The following is an 18,632-nucleotide window of genomic DNA, read 5'->3' on the forward strand; positions in this document are numbered from 1 at the left end:
ATTTACTTTAAAGTGTTACAAAAGTTATCACAAACTGTACACATCATGACAGCAGTTGCAGTTGTTCTTGCTCAGTATAGATTTAACCAATATGCAAACAATTACAGATCAAAGCTCTAAACTCCTAAACATGAAATAACTTGATAAGGTAGAGTTGGCTTCACTGGTTCTCCAGCCTGACTAATTGTTCACAACTATTACAGAACGTGTATCAATTTCACTCAATTACAAGTCTGAGCTGTTCAGATGATGACCAAACAAGAGAAATACATTGTGATGTCTCTATCTCCATAAGTTCACGACAACTTCTTAAACTTCTTTTGAATATATACAAACAGTGCCATTGACAAGTATACAAATGTAAACACAAAGTTTGACATTTTAAATACCCTTAATATATTAATTTTTGACATTTTCCCTCATTGGGTGTGTTTTTAAAGTGGTGAGAGGCATGCTACAAGTAAAAATATTTCTTGTTAATATTAAAGGCAGCGCAAGGGACAAAAAGCATCATAAGCATGTGCAAGTAAGATAACAGTACATAGCCTTTTTTTATTTGCTATGTTGGTTTCTTATTAGTTTCTTATTACTCATGTATGAGGAGAAGCTGAGTCAATGTTCTGTGTTAGATGCATTGAAGTTAAGTAAATATGGTTTGATGCAAAAAAAACATACATGCGATTTGCAAATGTTTTATGGGTTATAATTCCCTAAATTTGTATAAATAAAGTTTTTCTTCCTAGATTTTAAATTAAGATTACCGTCTGTGTTACTCTACTTGATGTTTTTGGTGTTGTTTGGCCTTTGATCCTTGAAGGCTTGCTGTGTCTAGTTACGGTTGTTAAGCAATGATTGGACACTATTTTCTATATCATTGGCACGTGCATTCTCATGAGGGACATTTGCAGTGTAAACAACAGAATTATATTTAATAAAGTTATAGGAGTAAAACAATGATGAGTCTAATTTGTTGATGCTGCTCTTTCAATTTGCAATAAGGGTGCCGAAATCGATCTGGTGTGTACAAAAATAAATATGAAATCGTTATATTTATTATTAAGTCTAGCTGGGTTTTTTGGGGAAAAAAGTATTAAGTTATTTAGTTTATCTCTCTATACTGTCTTTGCTACATGTATCTGCTACAATTTCTATAAATCTGAGAGTCCTGTTGACTTTTCTAATAAAAATGCAGGTAACAGTGGCTGGTTAATGGCCACTTTTACACAACAGTGACAGTTGTGGCAGGTACATTTTAGGAGATCTTTACCCAGCATGCTCGATTACCTGCATTCGTCAGCCGAAACCTGGATCAGGACTCCCTGGATTTATTGACTCTATTTTTAATCAAGCAAATGCTTTCATGGTATTGAACAGCGTAGCCCTTTAACTTTCTGTCATTTTAAAGTAAAATGTCAACTCACTACGGAGCTGGAGGGCCAGAAAAAAATGTTTCCTCAGAATCTTGAAGAGGTTGATACAGCTGTATGTGAATCACAGAGGACTTCTTGTAGTGAGGCATACCATTCATGTGGTCTGTGTAAATGTTTGGCAAATAAAGCTTTTCTGAGAATTTCAAAGCAGATGTATGAAAAAATCTTGAATTGAATGACAGAGAGTGCTGTGCATAGCCAGCTCTGTAGAGCATTTCAAGGACCTGATGTCAAATGAATGAACAATTTCAATACAACCTTGTTTTTTATAAACATATAAACGTGTTGGGATGAATTTTCATACAACATGCTCACAAGAGACTCAGGCAACTCAACAACTCTAAACGAATGTCTTGCTTCCTTACAGAGGTGGTGTTCTCACTCTACCTGCGACCATCAGGGCGTCTGTGGAGGTTTGGGTGAAGGACACGAACCTTGACTCTCAAAGCTTGCTGCTCTTCCCGGCCACTGCAAGGTAAAATATCACAAAACACAACACATTATAGAGGATTTTGTTCCCTCAATTTGCGGTTACTAAGTAGGTTGTTTCTCTAGTCCTCAGGATGTACTGTGATCATAGGCAAAAAAAAAAAACTTTGATTGACCCAGCTGGTTCAAGCCACATTAAGCAGCAGAGCGAGATGATTGTTTTTAAGAGAGGGAGTTTGTGTCAGCCAGGGGATGTGGCCAAAAAAAATATAGTATAAGGGAAACTTATTAGTGATTAAAATGTTGTTCTTTACTTTTTTTGACAAAGTGTGGCATGCATCTGCATCCACATGGGTTGTAAACGTGCCACTTGCAGCGTTGAAAATTTTGTTGGCACTTTAGTGTATGTACGTATGTGCATACGTTGAGCATTTAGCTTCATCTGTAGTTGATTTAAGAGCTTTTCAATGTACTTTGTCCTCATACTCCTCATACGAATACTGCAACAACTTTGACATCAGCAGTGACGAGATACAGTTTCAGTGTATTTTGAGACAATTTGCCAAGGCATAAAAAGACAAGTTTAACTCTGTAACGGCATGAGTTTTATGACATAATACAATAAGTGGTCTTACATTTTGAGTTTGAATTCCACAACCACTGTAGGCCTGAAAATTGACTAAAAGATTAGCTCCTTCTTGGAGCATAGTGGCTGTTAGGCCGGTTACACACTGCCTGTGTGGTGTGAGCGTGGCGTTTGTGTTGAGTGTCAGCTGCGTGGCGGCTGCGTGGATTTTTCTATGTCTTTACACACCAGAAACGTTTTTGACGTGGCGCTGCTGCTGCTGCTAGCCTTGTCTGGACACATGTATGTTTCCCATTGATAAAATGAAATACCAATATTAAACATAAATATATACTGATTTGATTACAGCAAAGACAACGTCGGCAGTATTGACGACAAAATAGACTACAGAATATTTCGCTCTGCATTTACAGGTGCAATATTAGAATTTTTTTTTTTTAAATGACATTTATATCTGCATTTATTTCAAAACCTAGAGACTTTCAAACATCAACATGCCATTTATTAATATGTATTTGTGTCTAAATGACATATAAACATCTTTTCCTATTTTATTTAGCCTGGAAACGCTTCCAACACGCTTGCGTGTCGCGTGAAAAATAGGCGGCGGTTCTATTTCTAGCAGGCACGCATTTTCGGACGTGACGTGCGTGTCACGCAGGCAGTGTGTAAGCTCTAACCTGTTAACATGGGAGCTGAAATATAAACGCCACGCAGCTGACATGCTCGCGCGGCGCATCCAGTGTGTAACCGGCCTTAGGCAATTACGATGGATTCCAGCATTTTGCACAGTGGGGAAAAAAAGACAAAGATAGGATAAGACTGCATTGGGGAATCACAACTGGGATTTTTAACATCACAAAACTATCACAACATTGTTAGACACATGTCAAGCCCAACTTACAGCAAAATCCTCTTCTCTGTTTGCATGTTTCAAACACTTGTACTTTTGCCAAAATATAGCTAAACACACATTTTCCATTTTAAACCTCACACACTGCTCTATTGAGCTTGTGAGCAGGTTTGAAACCTCCTGCTCTTCCACTGGTCTGGACAACTGCTATGTCTTAGCTGTTGCTGACTGTTATTTTAGGATTATTTCTAATGCTTCCTTTATAACATTACAATTGTATGTATAGCACGCTGTTTCATTTTTCCCAGCACAAAGTATTCCCAATAATAGATATATAAATAATAAACACAATCCAAGTTGACTGTATTCCCATCTTCTTATGCAGTGAGTGTTTATTACAGAACAATGTTTTGACAAGAACTACAGAAGACATGGTTTTTGCTTATGATCACAGTCTTTTTAAACCAAAGCTTATAAAGTAGATTTACCACTGAAAACGGGTAATCACCTGTAATTTCCTATTCGTCAGATGGGGAGTAGATGTGGCAAAAGAGGAAGAAACATTGATAAGATGTAAAATATGTAATTACATTAAAAAAGGGGGGAGGCACAGTTAGCCTTCCAGCAACCGTAAAACTGTCTTACAGTATTTACACATGATATCTCATTAGCTAGCAAACTAGACAGCAAAGTACCGAGATGATATTAATGTCACCTGACTCTTGGTAAGACAGTGAATACATTTCCCCAAATCTCAAAATATCCCTTGAAGCTCATTGTTTATGTTTTTTGGTGATTTTTACAGAAAAATACAGAGACTTTTTAGGAGTAGATTGGATTAAAATAGTCTCTCAAAATTGAGAAATCTTTGTAAAAAACTAAATGTAACAGTGATTTTTATTTAATTTTCAGTTAATTAGATTTCCTGGTGTTTTCTTATATTCACAACAAGTACAGCTGCATTGATGGATTTTGTTTTTATAAATAACAAAACCAAAGATTGAGATTGAAAATAATGTAATCTCCCTGAAAGAAATGAAGGGAGAAGCTCAACAAGACAGAGCTGCACAGCACAGCATCAAGTGCTGTTCAATGTCACATTCAGGAGCTTCTAGAAATCTCTGTAAATATGACCGCTTTGAGACTGGGGGAAACTGGAGTCAGGGATAAAAAGAAGTGTCTGTACCTCTCCAAGGGCGTGCCAGTGTGTGATGGGCTTTCGCGGGTAAGCCAACATTTCGTTCCAGTGATCTCGTCCAAGACCCTCAGCATCTGGCCCGGTGCGACACACACCGATCACCTCATTGTGTCCGACCCTGTTAGTAGTAAAACACACATTTGGATGCACATTGTAAAGCTTCTAGTAGTCCTGGAACAGACATAAAAGATCAAGACTAAACTCAACAATTAAATGCATATTTCACCGGTCTTAGATTAGATAAATGTATTCAAAAAGAAGTTTATCAAGGCCAGGTCTAAACCAAACAACAATCAATTACACACCGTTTAAAAGCAGTCCAATTTGTTTAAACGATCAGTTTCTGTGTTCGAGAGCTTTTGTTGATCAAAGTTACACTTCAAAAACCCAAATGTCTCTCTCCTCATTTGTGCATTGTGTTGACTTGTAGCTAGCATGTTAGCATGTACTATAGAGACAGCATCTAGTGACTGCTTGACCTACCGATCATAATCCATCACCATGATGGACAGACAGACTTGTTCCACATTCTCCGGGGGAATGTCGAAGATGATGGCCTCGTTGTACACTGGATTGAGCGTGCTTTTCTTGGTGGTTGTTTTTCGCTTCTTCAACCTCCGTCCATCACATATCAAGTAAACCTTCACATAAGGGTCTGGGAGACACGTTTACTGTCATATGATGATGGTGATGTCAGAAACTAACAATACAAATGTTAAGGAAAATTATGCTGAATGTACTATGTTCACATGTCTTTTAACATTCTGTTCAGAACCTCTTTTTCATATAAAAGTACAGCTAAGACACATTCTGACAAGGATTGTAATAGGTTCAATAATTTGTTCTCAGTGGCCTCCCTGTGTCTCTTCCCCATTTCTATTCTAAGTGGCCACTTGCTGTTTTATTTCAGCTAAATTAGATTTATGGCACAGTGTCGTACATCGATGTAAGCCACGTCTTATCTGCTGTCAGGTTACCTGAGGAGCCTGTGATGTCCATGGCTTTGAGGTTTCTGCATTTGATGACTGTTAGGGTCATTCTTCCTGCTGTGGGAAGATAGCACAGCGAGTACATGATCTCTCCCAGGTCAACACTCTCCTGGAGGACAAAAAAGAAAAGAAAGACATTTTAAAGGCTTTGACCACATTCTGTGAATCAAAATGCCACAACAAAGGAGTAAACAGGTAATTTAATAAAGGAAGTTGTATTTTGTCAGCTGGTTCTTAACATTTTAGCAGCGAGGCATGGCATGCTGGGATATTTTTTCTCCTTCAAAGCAGTATAGGCACCAAACCCTATTAGTCATTGTTATTTGTCACTATTCTCTCATCTGCCAGCTGTTAGTCACTCGTTTCTTAATAGTTGGAATGAATGATTTGTTTTTTGGCCACACTAGCTGTGCGGCTGCAGGGATGGCAGTTTTGGTTGGTCCACTACTTTTTGTCCAAACTGAAATATTTCAAGAACTATTGGATGGTTTGCCATACAATTCTGTACAGGCATTCATGGTCATCATAAGATCAATACCTCTTAGTCTGATTATTCCCTGAACTTTCCTCTAGCACCACCATGATGTTGCCATTTTTAGTTTAAAGTGATATTTATATAGACAAATATTAGATGGTTTGCCATGACATTTGGTTCAGATTATCATGACCTCCTCAGGATGAATTATCACTTTTGTGAAATCTGGACTTTTCATCTAATGCCATTATCAGATCAACATTTTAATTTGTCCAAAACATTGGTTTGTGAGGTATTGTGAGCATGTTAGCATGCTTATGATAGTATTTATCTCAAAGCAACCCCATGTCTAATACAACCTCTGTTCTGCTCAGCTCATCTTTTTTTGTGGCTTTATTATTTGCATCTAGCAAAGTAAATATTAATGTTAAAGGTCTTTTAAAACTAGAAAGTACTCTGAAGTAACAAGCTTGGAGGGACACATGTGATTAAAGGCACGTCACTGCAGTCACATGGGGACCAAGTTGGCTAAAAATTGTATTTTATTAATAATATTAATGCAATTGTAATCTGTATACCTATAGTAGCACATACAATCATACATCACAATTCTACCCAAAAACCTTGGGAAATGCTGCATATGCCATAAATAAAACCCACACACACACACACACACACACACACACACACTTTATGAGTAATACATCCAACACCTTAATCTCTAGTATAAATCCACAGTAGTACCTGAAGCTGCCCTCAAGTGTATCGATTTGACACAGGAGGAAGTTGAAGGTTAATCTATGGCCTGCAGTTTGAGGAGGCAAATATAATCTTTCTACTTGACTACACAAGCCAGGCACCAGAATGGCTCAAATCTAAGTACTTAAAAAAGAAAACAACTTTTAATTGTAATTTAAAACTCAACCCATTGTCATTGACAATACACAATAAATGAACACCATTAAACTTAATTGAGGAAATAGAGAATAATCAGCAGTCACTCTGAATGCAAAACTGAATATATAGTTATTCTGTAGCTATTAATATAGCCTACAGAAGCTATTGTGAACCTGACAACAATGGCTCGGTGTTTATCACAATGAAAACATTCATAAATAAAGCAGAGGCTCTTGAGTAAACTGTGATGAGTGTTAACGTAGGAGTGAAACGCATTCTAGGCTAAATTATCAGTTCATATGATGACATACCATCTACAATACGCTCTACCCTGTTTGTGTAATTACTTTACAGTAACGTTTGAGAGCATATTACTGCAGTTCATGTATCTCGTGATTGGATAATGTTACTCTGTTGCTATATTTATATCTGTGGAATACCCAGCAGTTTCTGGAAAATGTGTGTGGGTGTTTGGCTGATGAAATTAATTTCCCAAAGCATTTGATTATGCAATGTGTTCTACCTGCCTCTTTTGTGGAACGTTGTTGATGAATTTGGGCTATTAAAAGGGATTCAGTGCAATACTTCATGTTAAGACCTTTCTAAAAACAGCATTTACTGTGAGTTTCTTTCCTCAAAGATAGCACAGAAGAAGTCTGTAGCAACTTTTCTTACATAGCAACAATATCCAAATATGTGGAGGATTTGGCAGTGTGTTAGTGTGAACGCCAACTCACCGTAGTTGCTGCATGAATATCCTTCCACACTACAGCCTCCCTGGAAAGATCAGAGAGTTCAAAGAGGTTGTCCACAACCACCTCGCCAATCATATCATGGCTGGTGAAGCGGTCAAAGTCGTAGACGCTGAAGTGCAGCTTGCGGTTGCAAATCTCATCATACACCACGGGGAAACAGAAGGTCTCGTCGAACATGGGGTTCAGATTCTTGCGGTGGACGCGTGTCTGGAACTTCTTCTTCCTCTCTGGTAGCAGGTAGATCTTCACGTACGGGTCGGAGGTGCCCGTGAAGTCTTTGGCGGGCAGGTCCAAGGCCTTGAGGATTCTCACCACCAAAGCTTGCTCCTCGTGGTCGTAACGCAGTGAGAAGCTGAGCTTTCCGCAAGTCTCCACAGGCTCTTTAGCCTCACCCTCTGAGTCCACAGATTTCTGTTTGTAGAGTTCAGGCTTTATTCTTCCAATGCTCACTGTAGAAGACTGGCGGAGAGGCACTGTGTCCATGCTAAAGTCAACACTGGTGACATTCATCTGGCGAGGCAGGTGGCGCCGGAATGAATTGTGCCTGTTGAAAAGGGCAAAGGGCATCTTGTAAATGTCTCAAGTGTCAAAGTTATGCATGAGTGGCTTTGTTATGATGGGCGCTAATAGTTTGTCAGGAGAGAACTAAATCCAAAAAGCATAATGCATACTAATGTGGCTCTCATGACATATTAATGTCCAGTAGAAATTGTCTTTGGTTGGTCTTTAGTCTTCAGAAAAGAAGTCTAGTATAGAAGCGTACATATTTACTGTAGTCCCGAGACAACTCTTACCAGTATTGACTCTTAGCTTTCAATATGCTTGATGCATGTTGGCAAATAATAGCTTTAAATGCTCAGTGATAAGGGATGTATTGTCTAACCTGAAGCTAAAAAAAAATCTGATGTACGCTACAGGGTTCTAAAAAGAAATTTGTTAAAGTTTTGTGATCTTTTTTGACATTTTTAATAAACCTTCCGCACAAGTACAGAAATAAATAATGAAATGACCATGTTACAACCTTTGATACACACCTGTATTCGGACCTGGACATGCTGCTTCTGCTTAATCTTGACCTTTTATATTTCAATTTCCCTTTGCATTACTAAGTGCCTTGTATTAACAATTGTCTTTTACTGTGTGCACTTTGATATCTGTGCAGATCATGTTGTACATTCCTCTATAAAGTAAAGCAAGTTTAACTTTATACGGTAGGGGATGTTCGTTGTGGGTTGGTAATGGTGTTCTTTTTGCAATTTATGTAACTTCAATAAAAAGAAAAAGAAAAGAAAATGCTCTTAATGACCTCGCCAATGATATACAGTACATATATAGTCCTTTTGAGCCTGGTAAAATGGCTTAATTTGACCACACATCCTTGATTTTGTAGACAAACTAAGGACACTGACATATACAACATGCTTGCACTTTCTTACTGAACACAGCTGCTTTTGTAGAACCAGACAATAAAAGGACAAGTAGCCAAACTGACGGATTTTCTTCATCACCACTGACCATGTGTTTTGAAAAATAAAATAAAAAACATCTCTCAGCATTCAGGTAATTTGTTTACAAATTACCTGAATGCTGCACATTTCTGTGAAGTTGAAATCTTTTGAAAAAAAAACCCAGCCGTGTTCGACTCGCCGATCTTGTCACCTAGCAACTGGCCCTCCTCCTTTCTGACAGTAAGACAATCACAACAATCTGACAGCCATGGCACAATAATTGTACAGAAAGCACAGCCGAAAATTGAATTATTTTCCACACTCAAGTATCGTAAAAACATAAAAGGCTTCATGTTGTCTAAGAACCAGTGAAAACCTTTAGGAGAAATTGCTTGAAATACAACCAAAACACAACCCTTTAAACCAAAACATACACCAAATCCACTACTAATGCTAGGGATACAAACCTAATTGAATTGCTCTCGGTTTCAGTTTTCAATTAAAAAAAGAATTTGGAGGCAAGATAAGTTAAGTGATATTTTCTGTCTTCTTCTCATTCCTAAAATTCAGAAAGTTACAAACACATACTTTTTTTTGGTGCTGTTTTCCAAAACCGGATGCTACCTGTTTAAAATATTTTTAAATGGATGGTTGGTACGATTAAGAGTTTATCACTTTTATGGATTATCTTATTCATGCCCCACAATAATTGTCAAATCTCCAATAATGACAATCATGGCCCCACTGTGTACTTTTCAAGGCAGGCTGTCCATGATTTAGAGCTGAAACCATTAGTTAATAATCAGTTAAGTCATATTTCATATCAGATGCCAAATATTTGCTGGTTCCAGCTTCTCAAATGTGAGGATTTGCTGCTTTACCTTGTAGTAAACTGAATATTTTAGAAGATAATACAAATAATTGTTAATTGCAGCCCAATCACTGGCTTAATTGGCCTGTTGGTAAATAAAGCTCATAGAAAATGTAACATTAGAAAGACCATTGTTTCTCTCTACCTGTCAGTACTTAAATGTTAAATGTTAAATAACAAAACATTGCAAACAGAATTTGGTTGGAAATATCCGGACTATATTGACCTTCTGTTTGTTGTTCAGTGCATTCCTCTTAAGCTAAGATTGGCCCTAAAACAGTATTTGGTCTTGAGCTAAGAGCATGTCGTAGGTGTTTTTGACATTTTGTCATTCAAAAAGGAAATAATTAGTGATGAACATGAATCACTGTGAAAAGAGTAGGTGGAAGGATGAAGGCAGTAGGCGTTGTAATCCTTAACCTGGCAATTCTGCATTCCTAGTGGGTGTATAATTCATGAAGACCTTGGTCTCCATTTAATTGAATTAACGAGCCTAACGACACACCAAAGCGATGTCACTAACGTCTTCCTTTGAGAAACTTGAGTGCAGCTGCCTGGTGCGTCTCACTAGAAACCCAAATTCCACCATGACAGCTCCCACCCCACAGCACTGCTAATTATGGACATTCTAGTTTAAACACAGTGCTGGAAAACAAAGAGAAGCAAGAGCTGGGTGTTTAATTACTGTGGTTGTTCTCCACCGTTACCACATCAGCTTGACTCACACGTAAAAGAGATTATAGGGTTTCGATCTAAAAGCGAGGAGAAATACCACGATTCTGGCTGATGAGTTTTTTTTTTTTTATCTGGTCAGACGGTGCAAGAAAGACAAAATTTCACATGTGCAACAGCATTTCAGGGTCACTGGATAGCCCATGCTGCTCTACATGACACGTGCCAAACCACCTCAAGGACAGTGGCTGCACTGTCACCAACTGTAAAGGACAGTTTTTGCATTGTGTAGATGTCAGTTTTGCGTGTACTTCTGTCGCATGGCTGGGGGAAACAAACCAATGTGGATTCACCCATTGTACCATAATTGTAAGGAACAGATACATGTGTATAAATAGCTTGTCATTATTATGTCCTCAATGCAGGCGCAGGCAGGGAGGGGTTGTGACTGCATTGGGAACATGTAAGGTACCTGGAGGAGGAGGTGGGCTCGGTGGTCTGCCTCTGGATCTTAGCCTGCTGGCTGAGCTTCTCCCTCAGGGCTGTTTGCACCTCGGCGGGGATGTCTGGAGACGTCTGGCTGATCTTCATGGCCGCCTCGAGGAGCTTGACAGTGCTCCGTCCATTCACCTTCACTTCCAGCGGGTACTTCTTCTCCACCTCCGCCACTTTGCACTTAGTGACCGGTGGCGAGTTGGGTGGAGGCGCCTCAGGGAAACCAACATTGAGGCCATTTTCGGCATGGGCTGACAGAGCCTTGCTCCTCCAAAAGGGCCAGCACAGCTTCCAAAAGACAAAGAGAGAGACTACCAACAGGGCGAGGCCACAGAAACCCACGACCACAGCAAGGAGACTAATAGAGATGTCTACATGTAACCATGGAAAGACCCATAGAGGAAGACAGAGACACATAAAAAGGAAAGGAGAAGCAAGCAAGGGACAAAATATGACAGACAAACATGCAAGGGAGAAAGAGAAAAAAGGAGAGAAAGCCAGCTGTAAGAAAGAGGGGGCAGCATATGCACCTGTTAAAGCAGGACAATATAAAGTCATGTAAAACCTCGGTCAAGGAGCCACAGCATCAAGAGAATGACATGTTCAGTGACCAAAGTGAAAAACATATCCCATCTGCTCCTGACATTACCTGTTCTTATTTATATGTAAATGCTAAGTTTGCACTGTATCATATGCAAGAAAGCTTAATGCAGCCTATACATGCAGCTTTTCAAAATCTGTTAATCAGACTGACACTGAGTAAATTACCGAGATTGCAAAGTAAAAAACGGAAAGAAGACGGGAGAAAGCCAGGAAATCAGACCTCAGTCTATTTTCCACCTGTTGCTATTTCATCAGTCTGGATGCGTAACAGGTAGAGAAGCACTTTTGCAACAGTTCAGCGCGATAAAATGCATACAACTAAGTGGTTTAATAGTTTTAACAAGTGAGAGCTGATGTTTGGTTTCTGCTTTTTTTTTCTTCCAAACAGTGCAACAACGTAATCTCTTCTTTAAAGGGAACACACGAAAGTGATTAATTGAGGGAATGGCGGGAAAGAAAATAAAGACTTTATTGCATTTACCTGCGTGTCCTTTACCTGGTATGTTGCTCTCCAGGGGGAAAATATCCGAACATTTCTCCCGGTCTACGTTTCCCGTGAGACAAAGTTCCGTGATGATTTCGAGAGCCCTTTGGCACAAGGTGATGCTGTCCTCCGTCCGGACACTCATGTCTCTCCTGTTAAGCCATTGCACGCCGGGGGAGCCAGGAGGGCGGTGATTCATTTGGGCACCTTTTTTTATGCGCCGCAGAGTGCAGCCCGTCCGCGGGAGACAGCAGGGAGGCACGCTGCGTCCTGATCCATATCCAGCGCGCAACGAGGAGCCACTGACCAGACGCGCTCCCTGTGTTTGAGTAACAGGCGGTGGGGTGCTGGAGTCCAACCCTGGCAGCGTCCAATAGCGATGCGCATCAGTTTGCTAGTGAGTCCTGTTGGTTTGTGGCAGTAACGAGATTACTTTTTCGAGTAACTGCGCCCCGGGAGCGACCTGTTGTGTCCCCGCCTTTCGTGCTGGTTTATAGACTTCCCCCCAACCCCGAACAGGTCTTTGTCCCCTGTGACCCTGCAGAGAGTAGCCTATACGAGATCGTGGATATAGTGAATAGGTTTAAACAGGTTTGTGAATTGCAATTGTGAAGTGCATATATGTGTATTGTGCATATATAACACTGCTTTATTTATTTTCCATAGTTATACAACTATATTTATATTATGTTTAGTACATGCACTACAGCTACCTGACTCTTAACTTAACTCTTAACGTCAATGAGGATATTTCTTATATTCAGACTAAGATTTGCGCATTTTTATATAAAAAGTCTAAGATATTGCACTGTGTACAATCTAATTTCTTATTTTATGTCTCTCTTAATTTAAATAACTATTTAAGTCTGGGAGTCAAGGACAGTTGTAACACGTTTCCCAATTTCCCCAATATAATTAAACTTTTTCTCACCATCACTTGACCTGCCAGTTATCTATTCAACTTAAACATTACATGTAAATGCTTTAAAAAATTGACTGAACAGGTTGCAAAGCTGGTGTAATTGCATGTCAGGGACAGCTGTAACATAAAAATGACTAATAATTCTATATAAATAAGGCTAAAAAAGACAACTATCCATCTCAAATCTATTTAGTTAATATTTTTAAAGCAATGATTACCTTTTGGCACACTCAGGACTTACACTGTGTGATTGCTCACAGCTAGTTGAAATCCAAAGAACTCTTCAACTTTCAGTTGCATGTCTAATGGTTATTTTAAATTTTTGCATCATAAAACCACAGAGACATGTGTAGTGCTTAACCAATCACTGTCTTTACTGATAGCGCAGTTTAAACTATAAAAGTTATTCAAGGATTGGCTCAGATTTTGAATTACCCTTAATTTATGAAAATTAGGTCTGCTATAACTTTAAATATATAACAAATGGGCTAATTATTGTTGTTGAATGTTATTATTTAGGCTACTTTTATGTAATGTATATTAAGAGAAGTAAAATGTCTAATTGGCTTTCCAAAAGAATAATATCACCAAGACACCAACAGAGACAAATCCTAAATACTTCGATGTGCATGTGTCTGTGGAAAACTCCAATTAAATTTACTTTATTCTCAACCATAGAACATCAAATTGAAACTATAAAACAGCTACTGCCTAAAACAAATGACATAAAAAATTCAAGAAGTTCCTTGATCTTTTGTCACTGTCACTGCAAAGACGACATTGTTTCTTTCACTGCATGAGCACAACTCTTATTCATTTTACTGGGTGCACTAAATGCCAATGGGGGGGGGGGAATAAAACCGTAGCCAAGGGAAACTGGAAATTGCGGTGGCAAAAGAGAGAACAACAATAGCTCCAATGAAAGAGTGACACAAATACAGCTATGGTTACATGGACAGTACCTGTCCTGAAGGAAAGATGTCAACAAAGGAAAATGACCTAGAACGGGAAAGAAAAACCCAACCATGTAATCATTAAGACCTATTACTTATACAGGAGTGATGTGAAAGTTTTGTTGCAGTATTTCCACAGATGTTTTCTTATCCTTGCATGAGTTGTTTCTATTCATGTCTTCGTATTTGAAACAGCTGAGTTTTGCTGAGTTTTGCATTTTTAAAGCTAATTTGAAAGGAAACATTGGACACTTGATAATTGAAAAAAAATTAAATTTGGTGAGTCAGTACAGCATTTCCCCTGCATATAAAGTGATATACATATGTATGGTCAACGTTTTAAAGCATACTTGGGTTAGGAGGAGCATCATTCTGCTGCTTTACATTCACCTACAATGAACTTATTTTGCATGAATGGTACAAAACCATGTTTGAGCAACTGGCCCCGTCTCTACTAAAGGCTTTCAATTGGGTAATACAAAAAAAGGAAATTCTACCCTCATGGAGAGAAGCAATCATTTCTGTCATCGCTAAAGAAGGAAAAGATAAATCGGAGTGTGGAAATTATCGCCCTATTAGTGTTCTAAATGTTGACTATAAACTATTTACCTCAATCTTAGCACGAAGACTAGAAAATATTCTCCCGGATCTCATTAATCTGGATCAAACAGGCTTCATCTGTCAAAGGCAAGCAGCTGATAACATTAGAAGGACCCTGCATATTCTTAGCCACGTTTCAAATCACAAAGTGGAAGTGGCTCTAGTGAGTTTAGATGCTGAAAAAGCCTTTGACTCAGTAAGATGGAACTTTTTATACAAAGTATTAACGAAATTTAGATTTCACAAGAACTTTTCTGAAATAATTAAGACATTGTATGACAAACGCTGTGCAAGGATTAAAATCAATGGGGATTTATCAGATTCATTTCAATTGGAGCGAGGCACGAGACAAGGATGCCCCATCTCTCCACTTCTATTTGCCCTATTTATTGAACCACTAAACCAATGGATTAGGCAGAACCACTCAATTAAAAGGGTAGAAATGGATTTGGGAGAGCATAAATTAGCTCTCTTTGCGGACGATATATTGGTATATATGAGCCAACCCACAAAGTCCCTCACTACACTATTTAACTTTCTTGAGGGGTATGAGGCCGTATCAGGTTATAAACTAAATTTTTCCAAAACCCAGGTACTAACACTAAATTATGATCCACCTAGACAGATTAAAGAGAAATATAATTTAAAATGGGATAGTAAATCAATTAATTACTTAGGAGTTAACATATCAGGAGACTATTCAGATTTATTTGATTTAAACTATGGCCCTTTGATTAAGAAAATAATATCTGACCTGACACGTTGGAACCATATCCCCATATTTGGCCTAAGTTCTAGAGTCAACTCAGTGCGAATGATTATTCTACCAAAATTATTGTATCTCTATCAGACACTTTCGGTGGAAATTCCGAACCAACAATTTCTTGAGTGGAATAAATTAATTTCTAGGTTCTTATGGCAGGGTAAAAAACCCAGAATAAGATTTAAAACGTTACAGTTAAGCAAAGAAAACGGTGGGTTAAGTCTCCCATGCCTACAATATTATTACTACGCGGCCCAATTACGGCCATTAGTCTGTTAGTGTAGTCCAGGTTATCTAGCAAAATTGATTGAAATAGAGCTAGGGATGATGGAAGAAACCCCGTTTTCTGCCCTCATCGCAGACAACGAGCTAAGAAATAGAATGATTAAGGAAACAAACCCATTGATAAATGTATCATTTAAAATTTGGCATCAGACGATGAAAATGGGGGGTTTGAAGGACGCATCGAGAATATTAAGATGCTGTGCCTTTGATACTGATTTCATCCCAAACAGAATAGACAATCGATTTTGTATTTGGGCTAAATTAGGAAGTTATTACACTCTCTTCCACAAGGGTAAAATCCAAAGCTTTGATTCACTAAAGGAGAAATTTGGGCTTAACTAAAGTGACTTTTACAGATATCTTCAAGTTAGGGATTATTTAAAAGGTAAAATTAAACCAGTACTGGCAAGGGCTGAGTCAGGAATAATAAAGGTATTCCTAGCGGTATCCAAATCCTCCATATCCTCCAAATATGGAGTAAATGGATTGATTACATTAAACCAGTACGCCCAGACTTCTTTTAAAAGGTGTTTATTCTTTATTTTTATTTTTTTGGAATATGGCATCTTTTGGAATTTTCTGTAAACAATAGCTCCCCATGTTCTGTTGTATATAGTTACTGTAAATAGGAGGAAACACATCATTGGTAACACTTGTGAAACTTGATTCCAGGCCTGAAAGAATACACTTTGTATTGATAACTGTTTTATTTTTATTTGTATGAATACATATATATACATTTGCATATTTTTGTTATTATCAGCACTAATACTGATTTTGATGAATAGTTAATTGCTTAAACTTATAAGTGCCATTGATTTAGAAAATCATTAAAGGCCTGCCTATTGTATTTCTCCTTGAAAAATGAAAAATAAAAAATTACAAAAAAAAAAAGAACTTATTTTGCATAACGATATTGAACCTCTATTTCTAAACCAGATGTTTACAGTATCTTTATTTTTTAAATGCAACTGCACTATCATCTCTACATATTTCCACATGGTTATTTTGCTTGTAATTGTCTATATGTGCATACTGTATTTCTGTTTCCTGTTTTTACTCATGCCCAAAATCAAATTGTCTTCATGGATTAATAACCCAGCAAATGATCACAATGGAGAAGCTAGAAGTATTGAATGTTTAGCATTTTTCTCATTATTTGTTTGACTGACTGACCCAGAATTTTCATCAAGCACCATTATCAGATGAAAATTAAAATTTGTCCGATATTTTTTTAATCTATATTACAGTTTGGTTTTCTTTTCAGTGAGCCTCACAAAGCTGCTAGCGTGGCTGTAGACTCTTGTTTCTGCAGCAGTTTGAGATACCAGATGATTTAGAACTACACAGCTGCATATGCACACAGTCAAAATCATCACTCCTGTCCACCTGTTTCTGATTGCAGATTAACATCCTCTGCCACTCCCATTAGACCGATGTATCACTTTTTTCTGAGCATCGTACCCACATTACAAAGCCAGAACCAGAAAGTTGTTTGGCAGACCTCCAGAATTTGGAATTAACCAACAGAAGGGTAAAATAATCAACTGCTGGACTGAATTGGAGTTGGCTAAGCAGACTCAATTCAGCATCATGCAATTGATATGGACCGCATGTGCATACAGCCAGCGGTTTGGCAGTCTGGGCTGTGGAGACCATAATGTAATCATTAAATAGGACAGTGCTCTTTAGGACAATTAAAACATCTGATTGGAAGCCACCTGTGGCATTTTGCAGCCATGGACAACATCAATATCCATACCTGACTCCACACCGAACATCGCATCGACCTTTTGTCAAGCACTATGTGCATTCAGTACATCTGATACATCTTCTGCACCTGTCTTCTGTTTTATTATTTCCTCTGGTGATTTATTCCCAACCCCAAATCTTCTGACATGCGGGACGTGAATGCAGAAGGGGCTGTCTCCAAGACAACACTACATTTATTGTCAATAAACTGTCTGGGACATTGGTTTTGTGTCTCAGTTAAGGTCCCTTTGTGTATGTGCAGTGTCGCATTGTGGAGAAAAATAAACAGCATTTGTGCCTGCTGAGCCATTGAAGTAGAGGTGGAAAATCAACTCCACTTTAAAATTAATTGTAATGGCAGTTATAGGTTACTAATTGGAACACTGAAAGGAGCTAGAGCCGGCTGACAAAAGGTTAGTTTCTGATTATTTTAATGCTAAACACAAAAGTAATCACTGCCCACACTGTCTGTATTACCCCGTTGGTATTTTCTTCTTAACAAAAAGAAAGAAGCAGAAAATTTAGAACACCAACTGTGCAATTAGCGATGTGAATTTGCAGTTATCTAATCGGGACTGATTCCCATTATAATCATGTTTGCAGTTAAATTATAGGAAATTGTTATGGCTTGTTCTTATTTTAGGACCTATATAACGCCCTAGGAGCAACATGTTCTCATACATTAAGGACATAATTGATTAAGAGTTTTATATAACTTTATAAACTGGGGTGTTTCCTAATCAGCCACATCTACCTTTAAATGTCTGTTTGAGTTTAGGCAACTAAAACTACTTACTGAAGTCTAGGAAAATATTGTGATTATTGGTAATTGAAACCCACATTGACTTACAGTGGCTCATACATAGATTTCCTCTAGAATAATCAGAGAATAATTTTGTCTAAAAAATGTCAGAAAATAGTGAAAAAATGTGCATGTGACGTCGTCAGTTGTTTTGTCCGGCTAACAGTCAAATCCCCCAAAATATTTAGTTTACTACCATGTATGAAAAAAAAAAGCATAAAATCCTCTCATTAGAGTAGCTGGAATGAGGAAATATTTGGCATTTTTGCTCTATAAAATGACAAAAATGATTATTAGATGATCAAAACAATCAAATTATTTAATCCGCAAATCATTGCATCTATAATTCACATTATGGAAAAACAAAGCA

The 18,632-nt window shown here is 38.1% G+C and overlaps 2 protein-coding genes across 2 annotated transcripts in view; one reads left to right on the forward strand and one right to left on the reverse strand.

Annotated features, from left to right (window-relative positions):
- Nucleotides 1-12,555, forward strand: part of tnnt2c (troponin T2c, cardiac) — a 33,092-nt gene extending 20,537 nt beyond the window's left edge. The window contains exons 3-4 of the transcript XR_003691644.1: nt 1,798-1,905; nt 11,029-12,555. The gene's annotated coding sequence lies outside the window, so the exon portion shown is untranslated. The remainder of the gene's footprint in view (nt 1-1,797; nt 1,906-11,028) is intronic.
- syt10 (synaptotagmin X) lies at nt 1,378-12,480 on the reverse strand. The gene is made up of 7 exons (XM_028570450.1): nt 12,183-12,480; nt 11,076-11,469; nt 7,595-8,156; nt 5,474-5,594; nt 4,980-5,151; nt 4,485-4,614; nt 1,378-1,898 (listed from the first exon to the last, which is right to left on the reverse strand). The coding sequence occupies exons 1-7, from the start codon at nt 12,382-12,384 to the stop codon at nt 1,827-1,829; spliced, it is 1,653 nt and encodes a 550-aa protein (XP_028426251.1). The 5' UTR covers nt 12,385-12,480; the 3' UTR covers nt 1,378-1,826.
- Nucleotides 12,556-18,632: the final 6,077 nt, after the last annotated feature.

Source organism: Perca flavescens, chromosome 23, assembly GCF_004354835.1.
Source record: "Perca flavescens isolate YP-PL-M2 chromosome 23, PFLA_1.0, whole genome shotgun sequence".
NCBI classification, from domain to species: domain Eukaryota; kingdom Metazoa; phylum Chordata; class Actinopteri; order Perciformes; family Percidae; genus Perca; species Perca flavescens.